At 32.2% G+C, this 17,336-nt stretch overlaps 3 protein-coding genes across 4 annotated transcripts; 2 read left to right on the top strand and 1 right to left on the bottom strand.

The window, feature by feature from the left end:
• The first annotated feature begins 612 nt into the window (after nucleotides 1-612).
• On the top strand, nucleotides 613-10,810 carry LOC108908930 (manganese-transporting ATPase 13A1). Of its 2 annotated transcripts, none has more exons than XM_023454576.1 (11): nucleotides 613-943; nucleotides 1,002-1,091; nucleotides 1,148-1,811; nucleotides 2,997-3,371; nucleotides 3,428-3,955; nucleotides 4,007-4,846; nucleotides 6,631-6,827; nucleotides 6,882-7,021; nucleotides 10,085-10,238; nucleotides 10,289-10,432; nucleotides 10,502-10,810. In XM_023454576.1, the coding sequence occupies exons 1-11, from the start codon at nucleotides 683-685 to the stop codon at nucleotides 10,607-10,609; spliced, it is 3,501 nt and encodes a 1,166-aa protein (XP_023310344.1). In that variant the 5' UTR covers nucleotides 613-682; the 3' UTR covers nucleotides 10,610-10,810. The 2 variants fall into 2 exon arrangements, with proteins under 2 accessions (XP_023310344.1, XP_018568632.1); XM_018713116.1 differs by having other exon boundaries at nucleotides 1,145-1,811.
• An 813-nt stretch (nucleotides 10,811-11,623) lies between these two features.
• Nucleotides 11,624-13,553, top strand: LOC108908913 (meiosis-specific with OB domain-containing protein). The gene is made up of 6 exons (XM_018713095.1): nucleotides 11,624-12,026; nucleotides 12,130-12,357; nucleotides 12,415-12,574; nucleotides 12,627-12,847; nucleotides 12,900-13,300; nucleotides 13,356-13,553. Exons 1-6 carry the CDS (start codon nucleotides 11,765-11,767, stop codon nucleotides 13,536-13,538), a joined length of 1,455 nt encoding a protein of 484 aa, XP_018568611.1. The 5' UTR covers nucleotides 11,624-11,764; the 3' UTR covers nucleotides 13,539-13,553.
• LOC108908912 (mRNA-capping enzyme-like) lies at nucleotides 13,543-16,944 on the bottom strand. Its single transcript, XM_018713094.2, has 3 exons — nucleotides 16,671-16,944; nucleotides 16,313-16,617; nucleotides 13,543-13,816 (listed from the first exon to the last, which is right to left on the bottom strand). Exons 1-3 carry the CDS (start codon nucleotides 16,863-16,865, stop codon nucleotides 13,645-13,647), a joined length of 672 nt encoding a protein of 223 aa, XP_018568610.1. The 5' UTR covers nucleotides 16,866-16,944; the 3' UTR covers nucleotides 13,543-13,644.
• Between the last annotated feature and the right edge of the window lie 392 nt (nucleotides 16,945-17,336).

The raw sequence follows: 17,336 nt of genomic DNA, 5'->3' as shown, positions 1-17,336 counted from the left end.
TAAGTTATATTACAAATTATATTATGTTGTTGGATATTTAATTTACATCCATAAATTGGTTACCAATTTATTATTTTTTTAAATAAAATATGAATGGAAAAGTTAAATATTTAATTTTTTTTAGATTAGCACAACAGAACATCAGTGATGCAAAAAAAATGTACACAATTAATTTTTATAATGCAATGGTATATACTTGAAATGTGGCGTAGCAATTTACATTTTGCAGCCAGAATAGTATAAAAGGAAAGCAAAATCAAATAATTATTGAAGAACAAACCTTTCATGCAGCATATATAAATTGAATCAGATTGAACTACACTTCCTGATTCGTCTTCTTCTTCTTGTCGAGTCATTTGCTTATTCAGATTTTTTAATTCGAACTATGTTAGAATAGATCCAAAATAACAGCTTAATTATATTTCTATATGGATTAATTAGAGATATAAATGAAATCATTCTTGATTTGGAAATTTTCTAAACGAGTTTTATAAAAGCTCGTTATTATGAGTGGCAAAGAATACACTGTAGTTCATATGTATATCGCGTATCCCTCTTTTTGTTCTTTGTAGTCAAGAAACTGGAAATGTCATACACTGACTGTCAAACATCTGTCACTGTCAGATCAAAATTCACATATGTGTTCAAAGACAGGCAATTTAGTTTTAATTTATTGAAAACCATGAGTGTAACACCAAAATTGGACGATTTAATTCAGTCCGTTTCGCTCTATACTCGAATTCCAACTTTATTTCACTTGTATGTTTTACCATTTATATTAATTTATTCAGGATGGATGTATGTTTGGTTAGGAATATATGGCTTCACGGATCATTACGAAGGAGGATTTGTCGGTTTGGCCGTAATTGGATGCCTCCAAATACTGTCCTGCCTAGCATGCTACTGGTCAGTCCATATAAATAGTTTCTTCAGTTGTAGAAAGGTATGTTTACGTTAAGTGTGCCCTACATATTTTACTAATAATTTATTCATACTTTTAGGAAAAAGATGCAAATAAAGCCACTATTGCTAAAGTAATACCTACACCAAATAATGGGAGTGCCGAACTTGTTTGGTTACATCACGCAAAGGTATAGTATGAATATGTTAACACATTCAAGAAACTGTTTTTTCGCTGTTTCAGAAGGAAAAAGAAACGACGATATGGTTCATGTTTCAAAAAACAAAGTATATATGGGACTCTGATAAAAAGATATTCCGTGGTCTAGAATTCCCTATAAATAAGTCATATTCTGAGTATGTATCTTGCAAAGGCTTTCAAGAAGACACAGATATTCAACAAGCTGACGAACTTTATGGAAAAAATGAACTGGACATGGTCATACCTGAATTTAAAGAATTATTTATTGAACGAGCCACTGCACCGTTTTTTGTATTTCAAGTGTTTTGCGTAGCTCTGTGGTGTCTTGACGACTTTTGGTATTACTCACTTTTCACCTTGTTGATGCTGGTTTTGTTTGAATGCACTCTTGTAAACCAACAACTCCGTAACATGGACGAAATAAGAAAGATGGGCAACAAGCCATACAACATTCTCGTTTACAGAAATAGGAAATGGAGGATGATTCCAACTTGGGAACTTATACCAGGAGATATCATTTCCGTTACCCGTTCTCAGAAAGACAACCTAATACCTTGTGACGTGCTGTTGTTAAGAGGATCTTGCATTGTCGACGAAAGTATGCTGACTGGAGAATCTGTCCCTCAGATGAAGGAAGCTGTAGAAAATTTTGAACCTAATAAAATTTTAGATCCGGAAGGGGAAGGAAAACTACATGTTTTATTTGGAGGTAAAAATAGGTCATTTTTTATTATATAAAGGTTGCAAAATGTAGGTCAGAGGCCTTCATTTTGCCATTTTCCATTTAGGTGATTTTCAAGGTAAGCGATGTCAAAATTATAAATTTAATAACTTTAATAATTTTTAAGACAACAATTAGCATAGACTTTTATCCTTACTGGGATATTTCATGTGTAATTTGAATAAGAAAGTCCTTGTACTTACATCATGTTCAGTTCTCAAAATATTTGACGTAGGTAAATCGAAACAACAGAAGTCAACACATTTTTTTTCATCTATTTCTATATAAATAAAACTGAAGGAGTTAGGTTCTATCAGAACATTTAATGTAAAAAAACTACATATTAATATTAAATAATTATACCTTATTTATAAAACAAACCATGTATTTGATACATACTTATTGTTCAGTTGAAAAAGAACCATAAAAACTAAACAATTGGTTTAAAAAATGTATCAATTCGAGTTTGTTTCGCTTCGTTTTTCTTGTTTTCATACTTTTCTCGAACATTGGTAGGAATTTTGTTATGAACCTTAAAACTTATTTTGAAATTTGGATCATGTTCCTTAAAAATACTGTGAAATAGCCCATGACATATCTTGAAACCATAGACGTTGATTGAGGACTGGTGTTAAAATATTGGTCAACGCAAATCGAAATGACGTCACTCCCTGCCTGTACTTGAATTATTTTTTTTAGTTTTTATTTTGTTTTATAATTTTTGTAAAATTTTAATTTAAGCCTTCGTTTACGAGATATTGCAACTTGCCTGATTAAAAAAAAACAATACTTTAAACCATAAGCAAGTATAGTTTACAAGAGGTCGTTTTTTTAGGAGAACCCCCTGATTCTGAATCTGAAATACAATTTTTTTTTAACTCAAATAAATAATCAAGTTATGATTTTTTTTTAAACTGCATTTAAATTTTTGTCTATGCCACCAGTGGACAGCTCCAGAACTTTATGTTTTGCCTATTATTACCTTCTCAAACTAACTATACGAAACTAATAGTGATGAGCGATATTTTCACCAAGAATTTGTAAAAAAAAATTGACATTCTAAAGGTCAAAGGTAACTTCCATGTAAATATGACCTCTATATAGTAAGTTATTATTAAAAATGTTGTTTAAATTTTAACTGGGACATCTCGTATATAAATTCATATATTTTAGGTACCAAAGTGGTTCAACACACTCCACCAACAAAAGCAACTACTGGTCTGAGACCGCAGGATAACGGCTGTGTAGCCTATGTACTACGTACCGGATTCAATACCTCCCAGGGAAAGCTTTTAAGAACGATTCTGTTTGGCGTTAAACGTGTCACGGCAAATAACAAAGAAACGTTTGGTTTCATAATGTTTCTCTTAATCTTCGCCATTGCCGCGGCATGGTACGTCTGGACTAAAGGCTGTGAGGACCCGAAAAGGAGTCGGTATAAGCTCTTCTTGGAATGTACCTTAATTTTGACGTCCGTCATTCCGCCAGAGCTACCAATAGAGCTGTCTCTAGCCGTGAATACATCTTTAATTGCCCTTTCAAAATTAGGTAAATTTTTCTTGTATTGCTATATGTGACATATAAACAAATTTATTCTTCTCTAGGTGTATTTTGTACAGAACCGTTTAGGATACCGTTTGCTGGCAAAGTGGACATTTGCTGTTTCGACAAAACAGGAACTCTAACAAGCGACGATTTGGTGGTAGAGGGAGTTGCGCTAGCAGAAAAGGATTCTAGAGTCACTGCCATAACAGACGTACCAATGGAAACGGTACAGGTCCTCGCGACTTGTCACTCTCTAGCTCAACTGGACGATGGTCTAGTAGGCGACCCCTTGGAGAAAGCAACGTTAACGGCAATTGACTGGAATGTTACCAAAGCAGATGCAGTGGTGCCCAAGAGAGGAAGATCTCCGGGATTGAAAATTTTCCACCGGTTTCATTTCTCGTCTGCTCTAAAAAGGATGGCTGTTATAGCAGGGTACAATCCCATGGGGTCAACCGACATCGTGTACTTATGTACCGTGAAGGGTGCTCCGGAGACGTTAAAAGACATGTTTTCGGAGATCCCAGAGCAGTACGATGAGGTTTATTTGGAGTTGTCACGAAGAGGCGCAAGGGTTTTAGCTTTAGGTGAGGTTAAATTTATTATTAACAAAATTTAGTTGTAATCGCAATTTTTAGGATATCGAGAGATTGGAAAGCTCTCCACACAAGAGCTCAGAGATTTGTCAAGGGAAGACGTGGAAAGGGACCTGAAGTTCGTGGGTTTCGTGATAATTTCCTGCCCGTTGAAAAGCGACTCGAAATCCGTAATAAGAGAACTGCAACACTCCTCTCACAAAGTGGTGATGATAACAGGAGACAACCCTTTAACTGGTTGTCACGTGGCTAAAGAACTTAAATTCACCACCAAAACCACTCTGGTATTAACGCAAAAAGAAGATTCTTTCCTGTGGCAGTCTATCGATGAATCAGAAAGATTACCGTTAGAACACGATTACAAGAGTCTAATCAGCAAATACGATCTGTGCATCACAGGGGATGGACTGAGTTACCTGCGAGAGAACTATTACAGTTTCCTCAACCATATCCTGCCCTACATAACGGTGTACGCAAGATTCGCCCCCAAACAAAAAGAATTTGTCGTGGTCCAGCTGAAAAACTTGGGTTACACGGCTCTCATGTGCGGCGATGGCACGAACGATGTGGGTGCATTAAAGCACGCCAACGTAGGAGTAGCGATTCTGTCTAATGCCCCCGAACGACCCATCGATCTCAAAGAACAAAAGGAAAAGTTGGAGAGGGAGCGTGAGAGGAAACAGAAAGAATTGCGGGAAGTTGAACGAGTCAGAAACAGGCCGAATCACGTCCGCAATATGGTGGAGCAAAGGGAGAAGCTTCAGGCTAAGGTGGACAAGATGATGAAGGAGTTGGATGAGCAGGATCAGCCCCAGGTGGTTAAGTTGGGGGACGCCAGTATCGCATCACCGTTTACCAGCAAGTTGTCGTCGATTATGTGCAGTAAGTAAATTAGTAGTTGTTTCTAATTAATAATGATAATTCGGAAGTGCGTGACGACATAGTTTTTTTATTTTTTTAATGTAACAGACTCTTGTGCGAATTTTTGGAAATTTTTAACTTGAAAAAATAAACTAAATTAATTTGTGAAACGGCATTGTCACAAAATAATTTGAACATTCTTGAATTCGGCGGGAAGAAAGATTGTTTGTACATTTAATTTTGTTTTAATTGACGTTTATTTTACTTTTGTTTTTGATCTTTGACAGAACAGGTCAATAATTATGATGTATTAGCAGAGAACGCATTAGGCGGTCACGGTCCATTCTGGGCTGAGCTGATTGCGGTCTTTTACAAAATCAGTCGCATTTGGCAATCGTACACAACCCTGTCCGCGCTCTTTAAATAGTTGAGGTATTGCTATAGTAGTTAAAAAAAATTGGTTATATGGAAGAGGAAGCTCATCTCGATCGCATCGCAGTCTCCCGAGATTCTTTGGAAAAGAGAACGCAATGCGAGTGCGATGAGCTCGGGAATGTTTAGTGCGAATGCATACATTAGAAAACATGGGAAGGAACTCCACCGCACGCGACCGAGACTAGCAAGTCAAAAATATATTTTAGTACCGCAGCGCAACAATTACACATAAGCGAAAAAAGAGGCTATTTTTACACTTAAAATACTTTGAAAAATACTTAGTAAATGAAAATCCAAGTGATTTTCCCAGCAAAGTCGTGAACAATTTTTTTTTTTTGAACAAAAACTGCAAAAAATGAAATTTTTTTTTGTTTTTTATAATATCTGAAAAATAATGATGAAATCGTCTTACTCTCGATAGGATTTTTGTAGAGAATAAAAAAATCTATAAAATGTTTTTTTCTGCGACCCGATCTGTTCATTTTTTACAGAGAAAATCCAGAAAAACCTCTAAAATAGACCTTTCTTTCAAAAATTCATAACAGTCAAATTTAAAGCTGGAAAAACAATCTTGCGGAAAATGACAGATAGTAATATGTAGGTTAATTGTGCGCAAGATGGTTTATGTCCGATGCATAGTTTTTGCACAACTGCATTATAAACAAATTAGGGTCTTTTTTTGCACAGGGTGTGATTTATCTAAATTGGTCCGATTTAAATTCTGAAAACGGCATCTGAAAGAAAACGACAAAATCTCCAATTTGTATATTTCGGGGTTTTGCCTGGATGATAGAAAATATGCTGAAAATGTCCTTGAAAGTTGTCTGAAACGATCGAAAGTATGTTTGAGTCAGAGTCGGGTAGCAGTAGTGCGGGACTCAGCGAGCGGAGGACTCTGGCTCAAGCACGATTAAACTACATATTATTAATGTCATTTTCTGCAAGATTGTTTTTCCACCTTCAAATATGACGAAGTTATAAATTTTTTAAAAAAGGTCTATATTAGAGGTTTTTCTGGATTTTCTCTGTAAGAATTGAACTGATTGGGTCACACAAAAAACCAGTCTATAGGTTTTTTGATTCCCTACAAAAGTCTTATTGAGAGTAAGACGATTCCATTATTATTTTTCGAGATATTATAAAAAAAACAAAAAAACTTAATTTTTTTGCAGTTTTTATTATTAAAAAAAAAAAATTGTTCACGACTTTGCTGGGGAAATCACTTGGGTTTTCAATTACTAATTGTAACTATTTTTCAAAAGGTAATACATAAAATTAGCTGTAATATATAAGTCTGCCAAAAAATCTCTATAACACATAATAAAACTTTTACTATCCCGAGGAACACATTTTTTTTTATTTATTTCTAGTTTGTCACATAATTAAACAAGGAAGGTGTACCCTAGTAACAACGCTGCAGATGTTCAAAATATTAGCCTTAAACGCACTAATCTTGGCATACACCCAATCGGTACTCTATCTAGACGGTATCAAACTAAGAGATCTGCAGGCTACTTTGCAAGGACTGTTATTGGCTGCCTGTTTCTTGTTTATATCAAGGTCAAAGGTAAGCACTTGGATCATTATCAAAATTGGTTTGTAAAAAGGAAATATTTTTCAGCCATTAAAAGTGTTATCGAAACAGAGACCTCTACCGAATATATTCAATTTCTACACTATTTTAACTGTAATTCTACAGTTTATGGTACATTTCGTCTGCCTGTTATTTTTAGTCCAAGAAGCCAAACTACGGACACCTGTGTGAGTACTTTATAATTTTCTTGACAATTTTTTTTTGTTTGGTCAATAACATAATCTTTCGTTTTTTATGAAATACTGTAAATTTACAGCTGTAAATGGAATTATATACAGTAGGTGGCCCAAAAAAAAATATTTTTTTCCCGTGTCTTGTGAGAATATGTTAGTTTATCATGTTTTAAGAGCCCCCAAAAAATCAGCTCAAAAAAAATTTTTTTAGAGGTCGCCCAAGATTTTTCAAAATTTTCAAAACGTCAAAAATTGAATTTTTTTTATTTTAATTTTTTTCTCTCGTTATTTTATCATGTTCTAGGTTGAAAAAAATCTCTATTCAGAAAATTTCAATTCGATATCTTAATTTCTAAAGGTCACTCATAATTATTTTAACTTTCAAGGTAGTGTACCTGTTTTCGAGCGATCTCTGAAAATAAATATCAACGAACTATTAATTTTTTTTTATCAAATTTGATTAACAACGGAATAGAAATAAATCACGAGACACTTTAAAAAATTTAAAAATTATAAATATTTGATACTCAGTCCGGTAGTAAATTTTGCCTTGAGAAATTTTTTTCAGTGTCTCGTGATTTATTTCTATTCTTCTGTTCATCAAATTCAATAAAAAAAATTATTAGTTCGTTGATATTTATTTTTAGAGGTCGCTCGAAAACATTTTAGGTACACTAGTTTTAAAGTTAAAATAATTATGAGTGACCCTTAGAAATTAAAATATCGATTTGAAATTTTCAGAATCGAGATTTTTTTCAACCTAGAAAATGATAAAATAACGAGAAAAAAAATTTAAAAAAAAATTAATTTTTTGCGGTTTTTGGAATTTTTTGATTTTTGGGGGTTTTTTTAAAATTTTTTTTTCAGCTGATTTTTTGAGGGGGCTCCTAAAACATGATATACTAACATATTTTCATAAGACAGGAAAAAAGAATATTCGTTTTTGTTGGGCCACTTTAATATACAGTGTGTTCAAATTTAAAGGTGTACATGTCATTAGCATAATAAGTAAAAGTAAAAAACAAAGTTAAAATATTGTTCTGTTTTTGCTTATATTTTACCAATGCTTAAGTAAATGTGTTCTAACTGTTCTAGACCTTTTTTTATAAAGTAACGATTTTATAAAAATTTTATTAGAAATATTTGTCTAATAGCACCACATCTCTAGTGTTGGCCTATCGTGATTTTATTTTTTTTTTCAAGCAGAAATTAATGTTGCAAAAACGGTATAAATTATGCATGCAAATTGTCCTTTTTTGAGATTAATTCATTAAAATTTAAATAATCGTCCCAGTTTCCACAAAAACTTTTAAATAAAAACAACATTGTTGTAAAGGTTAAAATTTGTTTGTCATTAGAGCCTAATTAATAAAAAAATATTTTATCTAGTCTGGTAAAGTGCTCGAGAATTAATTTTTAAAGAATTTTCGGCGAAGCCGAACGAGATTGAAAGACAATAAATAAACTTAAATGCTATGGACTTGAGGATTTCTATGTACATGATATAATTGTTATAAAATTAAAAAACACGAGATACTTCGTATTTTTTAAAATGAAAATTACATATTCTTAAAAAACATTCTCATGAAAATATTTTCTATTTTTCTCAAAAATTCTCTGAAGTGCACCATATCTTCTAACACTTATAAATAGTATTTAAAGTCCAGCATGCTGCCGCAGTGGTGCAAGATTTAAGAAAATTTGGAAAAACTGTTCCTTTTCTGATTCCGAAGGAATTATTATAAGCAATGGGATTTTCATACACAAACATTTTTGCCTATACAATATTCATTTTAACTTTGTTTATTTTGTTTTTATGTTAATGTTATGGCGTAACGCCACTCTAGAGGTTGGGAAAAAAAGGTGATTTTTGTGAATTTTTAAGGAAAACTCGATAAAAGATAATTATAGAGTCAGGAACAAAAAGGCTTTCTTGTATATGTCTTCAGGTAGTATTGTGAATTTTTCAAAAGGATTTGGATTCAAAATGGTGGCTGTAGGTGATGGCAAGCAGGCAGAGGGCTATATGGCCAAAACAGTTTCTTATTAACGGATGGTTTTGGAACAAAAAACAAAAATTTTCTGATATACAGGGTGATTCAGAACTTATCCAAAAAAAAATTCTGGATGTACAGGGAACCCAAATACAATTTTGTAAAGAAAACATCAAAAAGAGCAGTTCGAAAATGATTTTTAAATACACTTCTGCATGGCACTGGAAACTGGTCCACTCTAAAACCTGACATCACACAATGCGACCGGCATGGCGATGTGATAAAAATGGACAAAAACTTTCGCAAGGAAAGAAATAAATAGAATTTTATAGCACCTATTTTATATCGGCAAATTCAAATGCTTTTACCTTTATTAATAAAATTAATTTGTGTTTGAAATAATAAAATCATTTGACATAGGTACCCGATGTTACAAGAACAATTGTTCAAAATTTTATCCACACGTGTAAACACATTTGGGTCCGTCTTACTCACTTTCTACGAACTAACACAAATGATCTCTTGCTTCACCATAACACAAATGCTTCACCATAATACAAATGTTGTCTTGCTTCACCATAAATTAAAACGATATCCATCAACTCCGAGTTGATATACACGCAAACCATTTTTGACACTAACTACTAAAAAAACTGTTGTAAACATCACAGGTAACAGGCAAACACTATCGCAACGACGGATTTCAGTATTCGGAGTCGCTAAGGCCACGTGGCTCTCCACGCATATTGGAAATGACGTTAAAGACTACAGTTGTCCAGCTATGTAGTGGTTGAATGTACTATAACTTCAATAATTTTTTTCTCGGAAACTATAAGAATTTTACAAAAATTTTTTTTACGATATTGACTCCATTTCTCATGCCGCATCTATTCCCAAATTTTTTTGGATAAGTGGTGAATCACCCTGTATACTAAACGCTGTGGAACATTGTTTAAACCATTTAAACAAATTATCCAAAAATCGATTTTTTAGAAATTCTAGAGAGGCTTTACCCCTTATTCTATAAAATTGCGACATACCAAATATACGTTTTTATTACTAGGGATGAAACTAAGTTGAACGCCACTGCACCTGCGGAAATTGCAGAACTAAGCGAAGAAGAAAAAGATAAACTGTTTGAACCGAACATAATAAATAGTACGGTTTACATAATTTCGATGGCTCTCCAAATAGCAACTTTTGCTATAAATTACAGGGTAAGGCTAAAGAATCCAACTTAACAATCGTTTCATGATGCATTTTCTAGGGCAATCCGTACATGGAAAGTTTAAAACAGAACAAAGCTTTATTGTACAGTATTTTGGGATCTGGGGGAGTCGTTTTAGCTTTAACTTTGGGGCTGGTACCAGAACTGTCCGCCCAGTTCGAAATTATAGATTTCCCTCCAGACGTAAGTATATTTACGAACTGTATAATTTTCTATACACAGTGTTTTATAATTATGTTTTTTCTCTTTTAGTTTCGAATTGTATTACTCCAAGTCCTGTTTGCGGATTTTTTCTTCTCTTATTTAATGGATAGATTATGTCTGCTTTTGTGCGGAGAAGGCAGTATGAAGCTATCATAGAAAATTAAAGTAAATGTCAAGACTAGCGCATTGAATTAGAATTTATAATTTATTTACTTGTATTAAATCATTCCAAGTGAAATTGAGATCATTTTTTTATATACGTATTAATTTTGCAGTTAGGTAAATTGGAGAAAAAAAACAAACAATGTACTATTTTTAATATTGTTGGTATTGTATACAAGAAATATATTTGAGTTTTATCTTTGTTTCATTTTGCACTCCTATACATAGGTGTCTGAAATCGAAAAAAAGGAAACAAAGTGAAAAATCCATATGTGCCCTTCCATTAGAATAGTGAAAACAAAATTGTTTTAAAATGTTAAATTTGCGTAATTTTAAAAACGTGAACAAAATCTGATTTGTGCAAAAGCTTTAAAAAACCCATCGCAATTAAAAAAAATAAAAATCAAGTATGTGTATGAAATTGAATGAAACAAATGAAGTGAAAAACCCCTTTCTTCCCCCCCCCTCCTTTAAAATTGTAAAAAAACGCAATTATTGAAATTTAAAAAATGTAGCTATTTGAAATGTAATAAAACAAAAAATCCATTTCCCTCATCTCTTTAAAATGTCAAAAAAAAATGTTTCAAAAATCAGGTTTCTGCAAAAGAAATAAAAAAAAATTGTAATTTTAAAAAGTCTAATGTATGAAGTCGAATAAAATCAATGAAGTGAAAAGGCCATTTCTCCCTGTCTTTAAAATTGTAGAAACAAAATGTTTGAAAAAGTCAAGTTTGTGAGAAAACAGAAAAAAAAACTTAAAATTTAAAAATTTTTAAAAATCTAGGTGGTAGGTTTTTGAAATCGAATAAAACAAATGAAAATTCCATTTTCACTCCCCTTCATATTTAGAATTGTAAAAAAATGTTTTAAAAAGTGAGGTTCGTGAAAAATCTCAAAAGAAAAACTTATAAAAAGCTTCTTACAATTTAAAGGATTTAAAAAATCAAGTAGGTGGCTAAAATTAAATAAAACAAATTAATTATAAAAAATCTATTTATCCTCCCTGTCTTTAAAATAGTAAAAATAAATGTTCTAAAGTTGTTCATGCAAAAGTCTCAAAAACTAAGTAGGCGCCTGTGTCAGCCTTTCTGAAACAACTGAATGTGCCATTGTTTGACTGAATGTGTTATTGTTTGAAAGCTTAGAAATATGGCCACCAGCAATGTGGTTCTTCAAAAAATCAACATAAGAAACTTGGATCCCAACTTTGAAAACATATTAATTGTTGGGATTATCATTGGTAAGCAAAGACCTAGGAAATTTGCGGATACAAAAACTGCAGTAGAGGTATACAAGGGTGTCTGGAATTTTACCTTACGCGATTCTCCCCAGGATTATATTAACATAACATACTGGAGTTCTAGTGAAGCAGTATTTCAAGCAAATGATAAATTTCACACTGGTGATGTTGGTGAGATGTTTTGTGTTTTGCCATTTTATCCGAAAAAATTTTCAAGTCTTGTTTCTGTATTAAGGTAAACTTTAATAGACGTATTACTTATTTTTAATTTTAGTGGAAATAGTGAATCCAAGAGTAATAGTTAGAAAAATTAATGATTACGGTGAACAATTTCGTCCAATGGTGACTTCTCCATTTTCATTATCTTTAAATGAACAATCTGCGATTGTGAAACATGACGGTGATCCTAGGCGTTATTTATGTTTACTCAAATATCCAACTAAACCGATTGCTGGATTTTTACCTATAAGAGATGTTCATAATCGAGGGGACGCTATAAAAGGTTTGAAAAAAGTGTATTGATTTATATAAGTATGATGTAATAATTATTATTCGTTAGACTCATATGTAGATATTTTGGGAGTCGTGAGAGGCCTCGGTTCGATTCGCACTGTCACAGCAAAGAACAGTGAAAATCTACAAGTCCGCACAGTAGAAGTGTTTGATCATACTGCACCTAGTTTAAAAATAGAAATATGGGATCCTGACATCATACTGAAGTATTTCTTTCAACTTTCTATGATAGCATAACTTACAATAATATAATTTTAGGTCTTACAACTGGAAACCTCGTTTTACTGCCGTATTTTTCACTGATGTACGTATTTGTTGGTCAGGTTTTGAAAGATCGTTCGTAGCAAAAGTTACATCTCGTACCATAGTAACAGAGAATCCAGATGGGCGTGAAGTCCATCTCTTACTTAATTATGCCAAAACTGCGCCGATAGAAACTTTTGAAATCATTGACCACCTGTTAAAGGAACTGCCTAATCGTAAGTTAAATCAATTTTATGATCATAGGTATAAATTTAATCAATTTTTCAGCAAATAGTATACAAGACGTAATGAGCATAAAGCAAGTCCAAGATAAAATAAACCATATCCAAGAAACTGCTTCGAATACTAAGCAGTTCATGGCGTTGACATATTCCTTTGTTACTTCTCTGGATTTGGACGGTCTTTCCAGAACGCTAACAATAAAATGGTTTATAAAAGAAATAACTGAGATAAACAATGGTTTCCATAATTTTTTTTTTAGTGGTCATTGCCATTTATCGATGAACGGTGGACGATGTGAGAATTCGGAGTGCCCTACGGTGTTCGAAAACGTGGTTGTTGAGCCTGAAATCAACTTGGATATAAGGATTATGTTAACAGACCATACTGGGACCCTGACAAACTGTCGCTTCAGTGGACAGGTTACCGAACAAGCGTTAAACTGCACAGTAAGCCATTGCGGAGTAATATACGATAAATTGTGATCTAAATTCGAAGTTTCAGGCTAGGGAATTTTCTAATATGTCCGACGATGAAAAGTGCAAGTTGAAATGGAAATACCTGATGGAACGTTGCGCGGTACGCATTGCCGTATTGTTCATCGGACGGCAGACTCCGATAATCTCGGTGCTAAGCCTGAGTAGGGCAAATGCCCATGAAGTAGCCAGCAAGCTACCAGTTTATTAAAGTTTTTAATGTGTTTATTACTTGTTTTTCTTTTCATATCAATTCATTAAGCTGTAAAACTCCATAACAATAAATATGATGTATTAATCCTAACAAATAAGATCTCTTACTGTTTCACAAATTTAGTTCTTTCAATGTTACGTTCACGCTTTCTTTTTCGACAATGTACCGTCTCTTCACACCACTCGGGTAGACTGGGGGCAGGTGGAGCATCTTCTATCCTTCCATACCGTTTAAATAATTCTTTTATATAATCGTCTTTATAAATACCGGGAGGCCTAAAAATATACATTCTATAAGCCAGGTTCTTTGACTAAATATCTTATTTACAAATCTCTAGTCTCTGTTTATAACATTTTAGGGCAATCAAAAGTAACAAGTTTTACAAATAAAAAAAATAAGAATATATTATTAAAGAAGCAGTAAAAAGATGGTAGGAGAAAAAATACAAAGAAAGATCATAGAAGATAATTAAATAAATGTAATGCAAAATTTGTTATTAAAAATGTTTCTAACCTAACTAAATCTAACCTAATTTAAGCCAACATAAAAGAAAAAAACAAATGTCGGACAAGCATCTACAATGAAAAATTAACGATAATGAATAACTTCACCGAAGTACACATTAATAAAACATCTATAACAAGGAAGAATAGAATACACCAAAAATACCTATTTACGGTTGGTCAAAACCTTTGAGTATGGATCGTTTATAAAAATCTACAATTGTAACATGACATTTCTGAAGCAATGGATGTGTAGCAGAAAATAATAAATATTTTTTAATTTTGGGGCATTCCACGCCAAATCGACCACTTTTAACCCTGACCCCTTTCGATTTGGCTGAAACTTTTGTATTGTTTTCTACCCCATTGAAAACTTGCGACTTTTTTCAATTTTTTTTCACTCGACTCAAAAAAAGATGAATTTTTGAAAAAAATAGCTTTTTTTAAAAAATAACCATACCTTTTCAAAAATTGAGTTATCGTGACGTTTTTTTTTCAAAATTTTTGTTTTTAAATGTGCTTTTTGAAAAAAATAGATCAAAATTATCTGGACCTGTCTTCAGTTTTTTTTCAATTTTCGAAAAGTGAGTGGTTTTTTCGTTTTCTATTTTATTTGTGATTCAAAAATTTTTTTTTCAAATTTAGCTTATATCACCATTTTGAAATTTTTTGAAAATGTATATAGAATCCCAAAATTCAAAAAAAAATATATGAGGGAAATAATTGAAAGTGGTAAAACATGAAAAAAATTTCGATTTTTTTTGAAAAAGAAGAAAAAAATAGAATACCGTTTTGAATATTTTTTTTCGAAAACCATCCAAAAACAAAGAAAATTAAAAAAAAAGGTGTTATTTGGTCCATTTTTTAACGAACAGGCTTTAAAAAGATGCAAACTCAAATAAATCATTTTGAAATCATCTTTTGACATTTTGAAATTGTCATCAATCGCTGCATAGAATAAATTTTTTCAATTTTGGGATTCTATAATTTTCAAAAATTTTCAAAATGGTGTGAAATAAGCTAAATTTGAAAAAAAAATTTTTTCAATCAGTAAAAAAAAATAGAAAACGAAAAAACATCACTGAAAAAATTTGAGGATTTATAAAAAATGTCAGTTTTTTATAAGAAAAAATAATTTTCAAATATTTTTTCGAAAATTGAAAAAAAAACGGTGAAGATAGGTCTAGATAATTTTGATCTATTTTTTTTCAAAAAGTATATTTAAAAACTAAAAATTTGAAAAAAAAAACTCCCGATAACTCAATTTTTGAAAAGATGGTTATTTAATAAGAAACTATTTTTTTCAAAAATTCATCTTTCTTGGAGTTGGGTGAACAAATTCTTAGAGGTTATCAATGGGGTAGAAAACTATAAAAAAGTTTCAGCCAAATCGAAAGGGATCAGGATTAAAAGTGGTCGATTTGACGAGGAATGCCCCAAATATAAAGCACAAGGGGGAAACCGTTGATCAAAATAGTGTATACTAACTACTTCCCATTACTTTCTGTAAACTATCATTTGCTGGTTAATGCCTATGTATTCCCCTTCTTACCTGTTCTTTAAGATTTCCCCTTATTACCAAAATTTTCTCGTATTACCTAGAATTTCCCGTCATTACCTGCAATTTCCTTGCATTACCTGGCATTTCCTGTGAGTTATCTTTATAATTTGTTAGTATCATACAGTAGTAGTAGTTGTTGTTGTTGTTGTTGTTGTTGTTGTTGTTGTTGTTGTTGTTGTTGTTGTTGTTGTTGTTGTTGTTGTTGTTGTTGTTGTTGTTGTTGTATGTTATATACATTATAGTGTCTGCAGATTGTCCAAAAAACTTACTTTCATACCGAGTGTCTTTTAAAAAGGACTAGTGTTAATCGTTCCAAAAAAATTATATCATCTGTCATTTTTTTTAATGCCTACTACACAAGTCTACTGCTATATGAATACGGGGTGTTCTAATATTTCGTAAACATGAGACAAGTACAAATTCTTGGGAACAAGATAAAATTTAATTAATCTTGACTGTTTTCAAAATTGAAGTTTCAAAATTAACTAGTTTTCTCATAAATCTTTGTATTATCCTGGATTATCTCGCATTATCCGGCATTACCTTTGAGTACACACTAAATTTCTTCAGCAGTTTGCCCCTTGCATAAAAATAAACCATCCTCAACCAAAGTATTTAAAATGTTGAATGTTTAAGGTAAAATGAAAAAAGTGTCAATCAGCTGTCTACTAATGATTGCCCTAAAGTGTGATACAGCCAATTCCTACCTTGATTCTGAAAAAATCTGTAATGCCGTACCAACATCAAATTTTAACCTTTCAACTAAGAATGCTGTTATTAGGAATCCTGTCCTGTTAAAACCGTGAGTGCAATGTACAGCTATACATTCAAATGGGGCCTTAACAATATGCTCATGCACGACGGAAATAAAAAACTGGGTATCACGTGGCGTGGGTGCCTGACCATGACCTCTACATTTTATTTTGACATATTCGCAGCCTTCCTGTCGTATGTCTTCCTTTCGGTAATATCGATATGTATTTGTTAGATCTATCCACAAACCAATTTTTACCTAAAATAAAATAAATTCAATTAAAACGGAAGGTACTTACAAAATATATTTACTTTGTTGTTTTTTGCTAGAGAAAATATCTCTCGCGGATGATATCTAAGGTCTCTAGGTATTTGGTGATCGAAATTAGAATTTAACGGAGTTTTTAAAGGCATAAATTTGGATAAAATCAAATGGTTTCCATTTGGGGGACAATCTAGCCATCTGTCAGGCACAGGTCCATCAGGGGCCCATCTTTTGAAAGCCATTTCTGAATTTGTTTTATTCTATCTGAATATTAGGAATTTAATAGAACATATGGTTACATTGTCTTGATAAGAGTGAAACTCTGTTATAGGTTAGGGTACTTTATTACTGAGAACAAGTTAAACTGTAATACCTTAATATCGAATTGACGGCTTTCACTTTAGTCGCTGTTTTATTGAATTTAAAATACAATTTTCTTTAATAAATTATCTACAGTTATTTGTAGTTTCCTCTTTTTCGTGAAGGCTATTTAATTATTTAAATTTGCCTCCTCCTTTGTACAGAAAGTGCAGGCAACTTGATAAGTTTTTTCATATCCCTTATTTTAAAAATTTTCATCTAAACAGGATTAATTTGAATATTTGGTTCTTATTGAGTGGAACAAGATGGAATTTAATTATTTCTAAATAAATCAAGGATCTACCCTATTAAAGAATCTCAAAAAGAAAGAAAAATATTCTTTAAATTCAATA

Source organism: Anoplophora glabripennis, unplaced genomic scaffold (assembly GCF_000390285.2).
Source record: "Anoplophora glabripennis isolate ALB-LARVAE unplaced genomic scaffold, Agla_2.0 scaffold334, whole genome shotgun sequence".
Taxonomy (NCBI): Eukaryota; Metazoa; Arthropoda; class Insecta; order Coleoptera; family Cerambycidae; genus Anoplophora; species Anoplophora glabripennis.
Note: the sequence above shows the minus strand (reverse complement) of the source record. Positions and strands in the feature narration are given on the sequence as shown.

What these genes read in the sequence shown, in the direction of transcription:
- LOC108908930 (XM_018713116.1), top strand. Translation starts at nt 683, where the DNA reads ATGAGTGTAACACCAAAATTGGACGATTTAATTCAGTCCGTTTCGCTC. An exon ending in GTTGTCGTCGATTATGTGCA is followed by an intron (nt 4,847 to 6,630) that starts GTAAGTAAATTA and finishes ATTTATTTCTAG; the next exon opens with TTTGTCACATAATTAAACAA. An exon ending in GCCAAACTACGGACACCTGT is followed by an intron (nt 7,022 to 10,084) that starts GTGAGTACTTTA and finishes TTTTATTACTAG; the next exon opens with GGATGAAACTAAGTTGAACG.
- LOC108908913 (XM_018713095.1), top strand. Translation starts at nt 11,765, where the DNA reads ATGGCCACCAGCAATGTGGTTCTTCAAAAAATCAACATAAGAAACTTG. An exon ending in ATTTCACACTGGTGATGTTG is followed by an intron (nt 12,027 to 12,129) that starts GTGAGATGTTTT and finishes TTTTAATTTTAG; the next exon opens with TGGAAATAGTGAATCCAAGA. An exon ending in TCGAGGGGACGCTATAAAAG is followed by an intron (nt 12,358 to 12,414) that starts GTTTGAAAAAAG and finishes ATTATTCGTTAG; the next exon opens with ACTCATATGTAGATATTTTG.
- LOC108908912 (XM_018713094.2), bottom strand. Translation starts at nt 16,865, where the DNA reads ATGGCTTTCAAAAGATGGGCCCCTGATGGACCTGTGCCTGACAGATGG. An exon ending in CTCTAGCAAAAAACAACAAA is followed by an intron (nt 16,618 to 16,670) that starts GTAAATATATTT and finishes ATTTTATTTTAG; the next exon opens with GTAAAAATTGGTTTGTGGAT. An exon ending in CAGATTTTTTCAGAATCAAG is followed by an intron (nt 13,817 to 16,312) that starts GTAGGAATTGGC and finishes GTATATTTTTAG; the next exon opens with GCCTCCCGGTATTTATAAAG.